Source organism: Bos mutus, chromosome 7, assembly GCF_027580195.1.
Source record: "Bos mutus isolate GX-2022 chromosome 7, NWIPB_WYAK_1.1, whole genome shotgun sequence".
Lineage (NCBI taxonomy): Eukaryota > Metazoa > Chordata > Mammalia > Artiodactyla > Bovidae > Bos > Bos mutus.
In genome coordinates this window covers 41414761-41428988 of record NC_091623.1, presented here as the reverse complement: position 1 = coordinate 41428988, position 14228 = coordinate 41414761, and the positions used below count along the sequence as shown (strand labels likewise).

Genomic DNA, 14228 nt, shown 5'->3' with positions numbered 1-14228 from the left:
AATGACTCAACTTCTTATTTTCTTAATCAAATAGCTTTAATAATACTGATGTTACCAAAATAAGTATTAATAATGGAATATATTTCTGGAGATGACAAAAACAATGAATACTGTCATTCTGGCATACTTTAATTGATATCTGGCATGGAAATATTTCGGAAAAGGCAATGGCACCCCACTCCAGTACTCTTGCTTGGAAAATTCCATGAATGGAGGAGCCTGGTAGGCTGCAGTCCATGGGGTAGTGAAGAGTCGGACAGGACTGAGCGACTTCCCTTTCACTTTTCACTTTCATGCATTGGAGAAGGAAATGGCAACCCACTTCAGTGTTCTTGCCTGGAGAATCCCAAGGACGGGGGAATCTGGTGGGCTTCTGTCTATGGGGTCGCACAGAGTTGGACATGACTGAAGCAACTTAGCAGCAGTAGCAGCATGGAAGTATTTAGGAATGATTTTTCCAAATTACTTCCCAGCTTCAGTCTGGTAGTCATTATCACTTCCCCACCCACAAACATAGTAAACTTGCTAAGAAAATAGCCATAATACAAAAGAAGCTGATACGTGAAATCAATACAGATCATTATTGCCTGTAATATAAAAATTAAAAATAAAAAAAAGACAACTCATAGAAAACATATAAAGTGAAAGTGAAGTCACTCAGTCGTGTCCGACTCTTTGCAACCCCGCAGACTATAGCCTACCAGGCTCCTCCATCCATGGGATTCTCCAGGCAAGAATACTGGAGTGGGTTGCCATTTCCTTCTCCAGGGGATCTTCCCAACCCAAGGATTGAACCCGGGTCTCCCACATTGGAGGCAGATGCTTTAACCTCTGAGCCATCAGAAAACATATAAAGGCTCGCCATATGCATGGCGACATAAAAGGCCAACTACAAAGAAGTGAAGTGGTCTATCCAAAGAATACAAGAAAAACCTATAACCCATGTTAAAAGGCAAATAGGTTATACAATTAGTCTGTTCCAGCTCTAATAGTCTATGATTTTAATCTTCATTTTATACAATAGTATTACATACAGACTCTATACTACGTTTCCGTATTTAACAACAGAAGATCAATGTCCAATACCATTACAAAATGAAATCAGGCTAAACATGTAATTAATTTGCCATCAAGTAACTACTATGCATGAGATCCTGTGTAGAAGCTGAGGATACTAAAACAAATACGACGGCTGGCTCTCAAAGAACCTAATCAGCACCTGTGGGATATTCTGGGTAGGTAAAAGCAAAGCAAGGTGATGGAAGTGAGACAATGAGGAATGTGTATAAACCGAGCAGGTGTAAGGAATGGATATTTGGAAAGACAAGGTACATGGCCTGTATACGTGTCCAACATGTAAGGTTCTCTGCAGCAATACAGCCATTCAGACATACAGTTCTACAAACTCAAAGACAAAAAGCAGTTTTATCTGGAAGGGTCCAGCATCTAACAAACAATTAATACTGGACACTGATTGAAGGTAGGAGGAGAAGGGGATGACAGAGGATGAGATGGCTGGATGGCATCACTGACTCAATGGAGATGAGTTTGAGTAAACTCCAGGAGTTGATGATGGACAGGGAGGCCTGGCGTGCTGTGGTCCACAGGGTCACAAAGAGTCGGACACAACTGAGCGACTGAACTGAACTGAACAGACCCATTAGCTCAAGCTACAAATCTCAACACACTGACAAAGTTCTCTGCATGACCTACAAACTCACTTGCTTCACTGAAAAAAACCTCATCTCCACTCTGACCAAGGCACTGGACTCTCTATGTTTATAAAATGATTGGTAAACATGGATCCACACCAACCACAGAATTAAGAGACTAATTCCAAGCAAAAAGGTTTCCACAAATATTTATAGACAAAGGCACTGTTTTCAATTCTACTTCCAAAACACTGTTTTTTAGGGTAATATTTATAAAAAACTAGACTACACATTATTTTGTCTTTAGGTCCACACACATGGTTGGCCCCTGAAACTGAAAGATCCTACCATTGCCTTCATTTCTTATCTAACTTAACAGAAAAATACTAACCTGCTGAAGCGCTGTCACTCCAACTTTCCATCCCGCAAATGTATATAGAAGTTTACTACAAAAGGAAAAATAGTTGAAAGCTATTTTTTGGGGGATAAAAAAACAAAATTAACTGCATATTAAATAATGATATAGTAACTATTTATTAAGTTCTTACTCTGCCCCACATTGTTCTAAGTAGATTTATTAATCTATTTAATACTTAAAATAATGCTATGATGTAAATAGCACCTTTTTTCAGATTAAGAAACTAAGAAACTTAATTACATGAAAAAATTAAGCTAAGATTACAAGGCTAATACTGACAGAGCCCAGACTCAGATCCTAAGCTGCTAAGAACTACGATACCATGCAGCCTCTTGGAGAAATTAAAAAGAGAAAGAAAAAAAAAAATACATAAGTAAAAACTATTTTATGTGACAGATACAATTTAAAATAAAATCTTAGATCTCACTTTTTACCGCAATGTGATACCGGAAACCTAACACAAAAAAGGAACACTACTTGGTGATGGACACGGAGGCCTGGTGTGCTGAGGTTCATGGGGTTGCAAAGACTTGGACACGACTGAGCGACTGAACTGAACTGACAACACTACTTGTATGTTACATGACTGTCATGTGACAGCAGTGATGCTGCTCTGCATTTCAGAATCAAGCCACGAACGGTAGTTTATAGAGCAGAGATACCTGAGATCGTTATGACAATAAAATACTTATTCATATATTAAATTCTTTAGGCACAGATTAGGTCACTCTCACACAAAACCTACAGAGATAACCTTGGGGCAGAGAATATTTCCATCATTATTTCCTAGCCTATTACAGAATAGGTACTCAATGATATTTGTTAAGTTGAACAGAAACACTTTTTTAAAACTAATAATTAATAGGATATACATTAAACCTCTGAAAATCTTACTTTCCCTTTCGAATTTGTAGGGGCTTTGGAAAGGAAAATCTGGATGATCAAATATTTCTGACTGCTCTTTTAATGATTATAAAGAAAACTGAAAAAAAAAAAAAAGAAAGAAAACTGAGCTGCCACTCTTTTCTCTGGATAAATGTACAAATAACAGGCAGAGATATTCACCATCATTTATCTAGCCAGCAGCAGCTATACTAACAATATTACAGACATTCATCATGTTTATGCTTGAAGATGAATATGCTTCTACTGTGAAAACCATACCTAAATGCCAGCACTAAATAAACACTGATTTGTGTCTCCATCTAATGTTTTAGTTTATTGAGAACTAGAAGCTGTTCAGTGACGACCTCAATTATTTTTCTGATCTTGTGTACTAAAGACTTCATTACAGTTTTATGAATTCTTTACAGTGCCTAAGGATATTAGAATATAGTTTTTAATGAGCATTTATGAAGCTGCCTACCATGTTCCAGGACCATATTCCAGCTTTCACATATGTGATTCCATGAGTAACAACCCCAGGAACAGGTATATTTACTGAAAACTCTCCAAAAAAGATATAAAGGAAAGAAGAATTGAGAGCCTTCAAGAATGCTTTAGGGAGTAATAGATGAGGATAAGGTAGGAATCACTTATGCTGCAAACAGAGAGCTTACTTGGATTTTACATTCCATAACTGGAGGCTTCCTTGTTCACTGCCAAGAAGTATTTTATTCAAGTAGGTACTTGGGTGCAGAATTGCAGAAATTTTAAATACTGATTTATCGAAAGGCAATTGCAGGTATTCTTCTACAAAAGTAAAGGTTATAAATAATACATAAAACAGTTTAAAATATTTTTCATACACCCATATATTTAGCACTTAAAATCTACCGTATCAAAGATTTATGTACTAATATAAACCAAAGACATATACTAACTTATAAACATTCCCTGAGAAATTAAACAAATGTGATAGGGGCAACTTGCAAATTTACTTAGATTGTCAAGAATTTTCTAAAAGTTCTAATGTCAATCCTACTTAAAATTAGACTCACTGCCAAACTGGTTTACGGGATGAAAATAAGAGTTCAAAAAAAAAAAAAGACACTAAGGGAATCAGACTTAGTAGTTTTATAATTTGATCAAGAGGCAGCTAAGGTTCCGAATCAAGTGCATGGGAGGGAAGGAGCAAATATCTAAAGAGTTTGATTAGCTCCTTAAACATGTAAAAAGTCAGAGGCAAACTTAAATGAAATCAGAAACAAGCCTTCTCACAGTTACACAGGAGATCCTCAAACGGAGGAGAGGAAAAGAACTTGCAGCCCTGAGTGGAAAATGGCACAGCCTGCTGTCTTCTGCTGCAAGCTCAAAACATTTTTTGAAACATCACATGCTTAAAATTCCTACATGTGAATTTTGTTTTCTACTTCACAGTTCATCCATAATGAAAACACTTTCTCACTTAATTTCCCAATGAACTTGAGTATCAGAGAACGAACACTTCTATTAAACTTTAGTTTCATTCTATCTGGCTGCTGCATACTCCAGGAGTATGTGTATCGCAGTTTAAGGAGCATAGATAACAGACAAGAATTATAAAATCCTTTACTTAAATATTATTTTAAAAGATCCTCGCCTCTATTTGTAACTAGCAGTCTTACTTAAGATCACTACAAAGAGCTCCCTGAAGACACCATGCTACTGCAAGAGGAACAAAAAGCTAGGTACCAGTATCAAAAGAAAGCTGGCTGAACTCTAAGAGTCAGATTCTCTAACTTCATAAAAGGCCTTTTAATAGCCATCTGCATATGGACTATGGTTGAAATTCTGTTCCCTCCACTTGAGCAAAGAAAAAACAAGAGTGGCTAACCTGAACAAGAACATGGAATGACTGCCAGGAGGGCAATCCCTAAGACTTCTACTAAAAATAAACATACTACCTCAAAAAATGAGTTAATCAAGAGGTAACAAACGCTAAAAATGCACACAGATCAAAAAACTTAAAAGCTTTAATTCATGTCAGACCCCAGAGTCTTTTACCTGACGAAAGCTGCGGTTATTCTGGTGATAAATTCCTAACCTTTGGTGATAACATGACCCTATAAACATAGCACAGTGACACTGTTTAAGAAAATCACAATTAAAGGACACTGACTCATATTCTTAGAAAAAGGATATTTATTTTTCTTCAGATGACTGGATCTTAAAGTTTATATTACAATCTCACTTACGAAAATTGAAAAAGCAAACCAAGTATTACTCAGGTGTAAGTATACACCAAAATTCTCCCCACAGAGAAAATATCACGTCATTAAACTTGGAGAACTATAATGCAAAGCATTATGAACAGCTCAACTAGCTAACTAAAACTGCTTAGCAATTTTTTTACTTAGAGCCCTTTTGCCTTATACACATTAAAGATTCTTAAAAATTTTTTACTGCTTACATGTGAAACCTCTGGTATAGAAGTCATCCTTACAGAGATATTTTAGCTAGACACATACTACTCCAAGATAAAGCAGTAAATGGGTTAATTCTTACCTTCTGAATATATGTGCCAAATAATAAGAACGCTGTCAGTATCAACAGAGATAACGTGGTCCCCAAAGGGCTGCAAAAGATGGATTTCTGCCTTATGACCCTTAAAGGTATGCACTACCTGCAACATCAAAATTAAAGAATTTCATGTTATTCATTCATCATGTAGTATTATTCATATTAACCAAAAAAACCACACAAATCCTGAAGATGCTCACATTAAGAATGCCCAACTTTCGATTACCCAAGGTTAGATCAACAAACAGCAAGGAATCACACATTTTCACCTGCTTCCCCAGCGAGTCCAATTAGGAAACATGGGCTAGGAACATGGAAATGAGATCTTTGAGGCTCAGCTTTTCAACTAAGCTTAGGGAGAAGGCATGCAAAGAGCTGGGTCCCTCAGCCAAGCCAACCAGCACAACTCCATGCATTTTGGAAAAGTGGGATGTTCTAGAAGGCTGACCTCTATAGCCACCACCAGCTGGCTTCCACAGAAGACAAGGGAGGGCGATATAGGACACTTCTTCCCTCCAGCTTTCTGCTGGACACAGACATTCTGACCCTGACAGCAGTCCCTGCACCTCACTCATTACAGTCCCTCCCCCACGGTTTCAGTTCTCACCAGGCTCCAGGAGCGCTATTTCTTCTCCTTCTCCCTCAGGCCCTATGGATGGTAACAGTTTCCTACAGTTCATAGTCTCTGATAGCTTTCTACTCCTCATCTGTACATTTATCTCTCAGGAAAAACCACAAACTGCAATATTTTGAACAAAAAAAGGACCCTGACTCTCTAAAAAGAAAAAAAAAACTTTTACTGCCTCTCAAAACAAAAACTCCCATTAAAGAACTTTAAGTTGCCTTCCTCTGCCACGGTAGAGATGATGGAAAACACTGGGAACAAACATCCGTAGCCTGAGTCAGACTTTGAGAAGTACAGTAATTCCATCACCTGGCTATCTAGCCATCCCCATGGCTACATTCCCTTTCATTCTGGACCACTAGTGCCAGGTCATCTCTCAAATTAGTCATCTGAGGACAAACTTAGAAACCTACGAGTAGATTAAGACAAGAAAAGATCCTCCCTTAGTACAGAGAGCAGAAGATCTAGCTTTTTCTATGTAGGCAACAAGCACCTGGGTCTTAGAAAATGAGTCATGGGCTACGATGTTCGTAACGAAAAAATCAATCCACATAAAGCAGTGGGACAGATGTGAATCTCTTAGGAAAATATTTTCAAAATACTCTTGACTGAATCCTACCCCAACCAAATAAAGTAGAAAACTCCAGAGATGGGACCTGGTTGGAAACAAACAAGCTGTAGCAGCTAGCTGCCCAGATGATTCTAAGGTTGATCCCAGGCAAAGAAAACCAAACCAAAGCATCACTTTTAACTGATTATGAAAATTTGATGAAATCAACTTTCTCTTCCTCCAGCAAAGTGAATATACATTAAAAAAACAAAAAAAATACGTCGAGAGTGTCTCAGATGAAGAGCAACATTAAAGTTCCCTCTCACTACCATGACAATCAATCACTGACTGCAAAAGACAAAACAGTTCAATGATACAAACCTCTTTATTACGGGCGAATGCAGAGAAAACATTCCCATAAGCAGCAAAGACTAATCTCCCATCAGCTGCCATACAGCAGATGTCCTGTGGGAGAGAGTTACCTGGAAAAAAAGAAATATAAAATGAAAGAAGTAAACATATTTTTTAAGAAATAAAGATATTTAAGATTGTGGAACAAATACAAACTTCAATTATGCATATAACATCTTTAATTTCTTATAATTTAAAAATATGCACGTATGACAATCAGAGCATACAATTTAGACTTCAGTGTTATTTTAGACATCTAGTAGCAACAATCACATTGAAAATATGACATCACCTTGACTTTCTCTCAGAGAATTAATGTCCAGTATCTGCAGACACAAGAACATAATCCTAAAGGATTGAGAAGCTTTTTGAGGTTATTTGGGGGAAAAAATCCTCACTCAGTACACAAAACTCTGGCAGATGGTCATCTAATCTCCATGTGAATGCCTTCAGCATATTTTAAAAGTAGGTCAAAACTGAGAACTCTTAACTCTACCATTTGGAGTAACTTAAAAAAAATTCCATATGATATTCTACACGCTGACCCTTTCAAGTGAATAATACGGTTTCCACTTAGTCTTCTCCAAGGCAAACATGCCTATCACCTCCAGCCATTTCTTATCAGGATTTCTTGATTCCTCTCTCACTACCATGGTCACATGGGCTTTTACTTTTTATTTCCCATTTTGGGGGCGGGACTGTTAAAACATAAGAGAATTGTTTTAAGTATCATTCACGCTGTTATTACATTTCCAAATACTATTTTTATAGGTTTATCATTTTAGTATTGCCCTTCTACAGCCTTCTATAATCTTTTTAAAAACTTAGATTTATCAGACATACACTCTAAACTCATATAGCTCTGTTTTTCTTACAAAAATCACATTTGATGGTGAAACTAGAATCTCTCAGTCCTAGCAAGCTCTTCATTCTATAAAAGAGTTTAAAAAAAAAAAAAAATTCTTCCATTGCAAAAAAATATCAAAATGTGGGAAAAAGGAAAACTCTTTCTTACAATGGAATGATATAATCAGAAAACCACTATTTGATAATCATCCTAATAACTCAGGTGAGAATCACCACTAAATCATAGTCAGCAGTACTTTGACTATCAATCAGTATGACTAATCAAAGTCAGTATGAAACTTTGAACAGTAAAGACTATTTAAAGTGAAAGTGAAGTTGCTCAGTCCTGTCCGACTCTTTGCGACCCCATGGACTGTAGCCTACCACACTCCTCCGTCCATGGGATTTCCCAAGCAAGAGTACTGGAGTGGATTGCCATTTCCTTCTCTAGGGGATCTTTGCGACCCAGCGATCGAACCCGGGTCTTCTTCATTGTTCAGTTCAGTCGCTCAGTCGTGTCCAACTCTTCGCGACCCCACGAATCACAGCACACCAGGCCTCCCTGTCCATCACCAACTCCCGGAGTTCACCCAAACCCATGTCCATCGAGTCAGTGACGCCATCCAACCATCTCATCCTCTGTCGTCCCCTTCTCCTCCTGCCTTCAATCTTTCCCAGCATCAGGGTCTTTTCCAATGAGTCAGCTCTTTGCAGCAGGTGGCCAAAGTATTGGAGTTTCAGCTTTAGCATCAGTCCTTCCAATGAACACCAAGGACTCATCTCCTTCAGAATGGACTGGTTGGATCTCCTTGCAGTCCAAGGGACTCTCAAGAGTCTTCTCCAACACCACAGTTCAAAAGCATCAATTCTTCGGCGCTCAGCCTTATTCACAGTCCAACTCTCACATCCATGCATGACCACAGGAAAAACCATAGCCTTGACTAGATGGACCTTTGTTGGCAAAGTAATGTCTCTGCTTTTTAATATGCTGTCTAGGTCGGTCATAACTTTCCTTCCAAGGAAAGTTGGTAGGTTAAGCATGGTAGGCATATTCTTTACCGTCTGAGACGTAAAGCGTCTACCTGCAATGAGGAAGACCCGGATTTGATCCCTGGGTCACGAAGATCCCCTGGAGAAGGAAATGGCAATCCACTCCAATACTCTTGCTTGGGAAATCCCATGGACAGAGGAGCATGGTAGGCTACAGTCCATGGGGTCGCAAAGAGTCCGACACAACTGAGCGACTTTACTTTCACTTTCAATGTATCTTACCCCATGCACTTACTACATTTATTAGCTACAAAGGGCAAGTCTTCAAAAGGAGCTGCTTGATAAATGTCACCTTAACCAAATGATCAAAGTTTTCACTGCCAGGAAAAAGACTAACCAATAGCATGTGCTTCCTGATATGGTTCGCTGAGAATTCAGCATCATTTCTTTGTTATTCTTTCAACACTGCAGAACCTGAACCTAATCATGAGGAAGTATCAGAAAAAGTCAAATCGAAAAATATTCTTTTAAAAAGACTAGCCTACACTACTCTAAAAATATAAATGTTGTAAACCACAAAGAAAGAGATGAATTAGTTTAAAGAAGACCAAAGAAAAATGACAACTGAAAGTAACAAACAATCTGTCCTGGATGTTCTTGTTAGCTATGTACATTTACCATAAATACATGCCTAAGTTTTTATGTTTCACAAGTCTTAAATTTAAGTCCAAATTTTAAAAGAATGTTAAAAGATACTAAACATGCACAAAGGATACTAAACATGCACAAAGGATAAAGTCTATACTTACTTACTGCAACCAGACTAAGTTTCTGAACCTGTTTTTAAAAAAGAGAACAAATGATTAAATTTTTTCTAACAAAAAAATTATAATAATCTAGCACTTAAACATGAAGCTCTAACCTCATACATAAGTTTGCTATGCGGTCCTTCCTTAAAAAGACACTTACTGATATTAAGTGTCGGGAATAATAATCATCGGCATTAGCCGATTATTGGTCCAGTTCAGTCCAGTTCAGTCGCTCAGTCGTGTCCACCTCTTTGAGGCCCCATAGACTGCAGCCCACCAGGCTCCTCTGTCCATGGGATTCTCCAGGCAAGAATACTGGAGTGGGTAGCCATGCCTTTCTCCAGGGGATCTCCTGACCCAGGGCTCAAGCTCAGGTCTCCTGCATTGCAGGCAGATTCTTTTACAGTCTGAGCCACCAGGGAAGCCCATTCTCATTACTAGGAAAGCTTATATTTTCTACTACTTCGTCAGTGATGGAAGGCTAGGCATCACGTATAGTTTTATATATGGGTCATGTAATAAACATTTTTAGGCTTTGCAATCTGTGCGGTCTTTGTTGCAATCACTCAACTGATAATATATCACAGAAGCAGCCACATATGGAAAAAAAAAAAAAGCATGACTATATTCCAATAAATTTGAGTTATGGATATATAATTATAATCTTTAAAACTGTCATATGCTGTGAAATATTATTTTTCTTTTGATTATTTCCCGGCCATTTAAAAACGTCAAAACCATCTAGCTCAGAAGCATAGAACACAGAAGGGTATAAGGAAGAACTCAAGAATGTGACAGTGTAAGACTAAAAGTGCCCTTGAAGATGAATTAAATAATCCATGTTTCTTAATTGAGAGTAGACGGATGCCTCCATCCCACTCAAACTCTGACTGTACTGCATCCTACTACTATGCAAACTTTACTGGGAGATTATGCTAATATTAGAATAAACACAGAAAAAAAAAACAAATAAAAATGTGATAGGTCATACAAAAACAAAATGTTGGCAGAATTGGCTTGCAGGCTGTAGTTTGTGGGCCCCAACCTATGGTTACTGATCTAGCTATGTGACTTTGAGAAAGTTACTCAACCGCTCTGTGCCTCAAATTCCTCACCTATAAATTAAGGATTAAAATAGGTCCCTAATTTTATGGGATTATTATGAGGATTCAATGAGTAAAATTTGTGTGAAGAGTTAGAATGGAGTCAGTCATACAGTAAATCCTCAATAAGTGTTAGGTGCTATCACCAACACCGTCTCCATCTCGGAGATGGCCTTCCCTTTCCATTCCTCACTTGCTCTTCCTGCTACCAACAACCAGTTCTTCTTGCTAACAATCCATCTGATTTTCACAATGCTTCAAGGAAAGCTTATATTTTCTAGGAGGACAACTTTACAACAGTTTCCAGGAAAAGTGCTTAATTAACACTGACTAGTTTTAACCTCCTCAAGTAAGGCCCCACCTTTCACAGAGCATACCTTCATCAAGAGAAGACAAAAGAAAGAAGAAACAGCAACAAAAGGCTATTTCAAAGACTGATGATATATTTTAGAGGAAAAACCATCAGCAACAAGCAGGAAGGCCTTGGGCAAGTAACAGTTTTTCTGAGATTTAGTTTTCTAGGTCAGGAATCAACAGTTAGAACTGGACATGGAACAACAGACTGGTTCCAAATAGGAAAAGGAGTACGTCAAGGCTGTATATTGTTACCCTGCTTATTTAACTTACATGCAGAGTACATTATGAGAAACTCTGGACTGGAAGAAGCACAAGGTGGCATCAAGATTGCTGGGAGAAATATCAATAACCTCAGATATGCAGATGACACCACCCTTATGGCAGAAAGTGAAGAGGAACTCAAAAGCCTCTTGATGAAAGAGGAGAGTGAAAAAGTTGGCTTAAAGCTCAACATTCAGAAAATGAAGATCATGGCATCTGGTCCCATCACTTCATGGGAAATAGATGGGGAAACAGTGTCAGACTTTATTTTTAGGGGGCTCCAAAATCACTGCAGATGGTGACTGCAGCCATGAAATTAAAAGACGTTTACTCCTTGGAAGAAAAGTTATGACCAACCTAGATAGCACGTTCAAAAGCAGAGACATTACTTTGCCAACAAAGGTTCGTCTAGTCAAGGCTATGGTTTTTCCTGTGGTCATGCATGGATGTGAGAGTTGGACTGTGAATAAGGCTGAGCGCCGAAGAATTGATGCTTTTGAACTGTGGTGTTGGAGAAGACTCTTGAGAGTCCCTTGGACTGCAAGAAGATCCAACCAGTCTATTCTAAAGGAGACCGGTCCTGGGTGTTCTTTGGAAGGAATGATGCTAAAGCTGAAACTCCAGTACTTTGGCCACCTCATGCGAAGAGTTGACTCATTGGAAAAGACTCTGATGTTGAGAGGGATTGGGGGCAAGAGGAGAAGGGGACGACAGAGGATGAGATGGCTGGATGGCATCACTGACTCGATGGACGTGAGTCTGGGTGGACTCCGGGAGTTGGTGATGGACAGGGAGGGCTGGCGTGCTGCGATTCATGGGGTGGCAAAGAGTCGGACACGACTGAGTGACTGAATTGAACTGAAGTCCATGTAAGGGTGCCACAAAATAACGAACATTCTTGGAAAGAAACGCTGCAAGGTTTAGAGGATGTGGCGCCTCTGAACTTTGTCATGGTGGCAGAAAATAGATGTTCAGGGGAAGTTTAGGGAAATTAGTCTGCTATCAAATGTAGAGAATCGCGTAAACCGTAACTAATCTCACCCTCCCCAGCTATCCCAGTGTATTTTAGCCCGCATCTCTATCGCGGTTCTCCTCAGGAACTGCACAATGAGATGGCTTACAACCCTTTCTAATTAAAAGGGCGCGGGGGAGCAGTTTCCTTCACCGCATTTATTTCTAACCACTCTGCCGCTGAACTGCGACGTTCTCTGGGACCTCCCCCAGCCCGACCACCGCCGGGGCTCGTCGCAGGCGGACGGCACGCGCGGTCCACACACGGACGGCCCGGGAGGAGGGCGGCGCGACCCCGGGGCACTCACGTCGTAGGTGTGGAAGCTCTTGCCCACACACGTGGTCACGTAGAACCGACGCTTCAGGGCACTGAACCGCACCGCGTGGGGAATGTCGCTGCTGAAGAGCCCCAAGGCCCGGAACCCGGCGAAAAGGGCGCTGGCGGTGCGTTCGCCCGGGCCTCGCTCCATCACGGCCGTCGACGGCGGCCTAGCGCCTACAGTCCCTGGGAGACCGCGCGCCCGGGATCCGTCAGCGCGTCTCCCGCAGCACAACCCTCGACCGGCGCTTCCGGCGCCCTAGCGCTTCCGGCGCTCGCTGCCAATCGAGCGAGCGGATGCTGTCTTCGGTGCAGCTGAAAAGTAACTCCCCGCGGGACGCGAAGGGGAGCCAACACTTGGGTTCCGCGGCCCCAGTCTAGCGCACGGTGAGGGCGTTCCCCGCCGTAGCCGACTAGCAGACACTGAGGTCGCTTTCCCGCGGGCCTGGAGGGGCGGGGCCGAGTGGGAAACCCGGCGGCCGAGGGAGTTGAGGCAACGCGGAAGTCTTTGCCCAGGTTTTCCAGACGGACGCGTCTAATCCGACTGGAGCTGGGGGGACGTTTCTAAAGGCCCAGAGCCTCCCGGTGGCTCGGCTGGTGAAGAGTCCGCCTGCAGCGCGAGAGACCTGGGTTCGATCCCCGAGTCTGGAAGATCCGCTGGCGGAGGGACCGGCTGCCCCCTCCAGGGTTCTGGAGAATTCCAGGGACTGTGTCGTCCATGGGGTCGCAAAGAGGCGGACGCGACTGAGCGACGCTCACTTTTTTAAACGCCCTTATCTTGTGGAGATACGTGTTTATGGATGAAATTATATATCTGGGAATTTGCTTTCAAAATAATTGGAGATGAGGTGTAGGGTTTTTATGACCTGCATGTTTTTTAATACGTTTATATTAAAGACTGTAAATTGTTGAATCTGGGGGATGGCTGTGTGAGAGATCATACTTGTATGCTTCCGTATGAAATTGAAATTTGCCATAGTGAAAATGTTTGTATTCTACAGAGTTTAATGTAAAATATAAATTGGAATATTAATGGATTATTAAATTTTTACCTATGAATCATAGAAATATGTACAAATGGTTTTAATTATCAGGTAAACAATAAGAATGTTCTAAATTGTGTATAATGCAAATGCTGTGTTTATCATTGCGAAAAAAAAGTCTTCTGTCCATATTGGCAGTTTGGGGGGAAAATTGCAAAAGTTTCCTGATCAGGACTCTACAGTTCACAAAGACTTTGATAATACCCATGGCTGATGATTTGAATGCGGAATTGATGCTTGTGAACTGTGGTGTTGGAGAAGACTCTTGAGAATCCCTTGGACTGCAAAGAGATCCAACCAGTCCATCCTAAAAGAAATCAGTCCTAAATATTCCTTGGAAGGACTGATTCTGAAGCTGTAGTACTCCTGAAGTGAAGAGCCGACTCATTGGA

General features: G+C 40.4%; 1 protein-coding gene across 1 annotated transcript in view; it reads right to left on the bottom strand.

Moving 5' to 3' along the window:
• Positions 1-13066, bottom strand: part of WDR36 (WD repeat domain 36) — a 44306-nt gene extending 31240 nt beyond the window's left edge. The window contains exons 1-6 of the mRNA XM_005886946.3: positions 12783-13066; positions 9743-9770; positions 7068-7168; positions 5497-5614; positions 3630-3762; positions 2044-2098 (exon numbers count right to left, since the gene is read on the bottom strand). Of these exons, the coding sequence (XP_005887008.2) occupies positions 2044-2098; positions 3630-3762; positions 5497-5614; positions 7068-7168; positions 9743-9770; positions 12783-12944 (597 nt within the window). The 5' untranslated portion in view covers positions 12945-13066. The remainder of the gene's footprint in view (positions 1-2043; positions 2099-3629; positions 3763-5496; positions 5615-7067; positions 7169-9742; positions 9771-12782) is intronic.
• Between the last annotated feature and the right edge of the window lie 1162 nt (positions 13067-14228).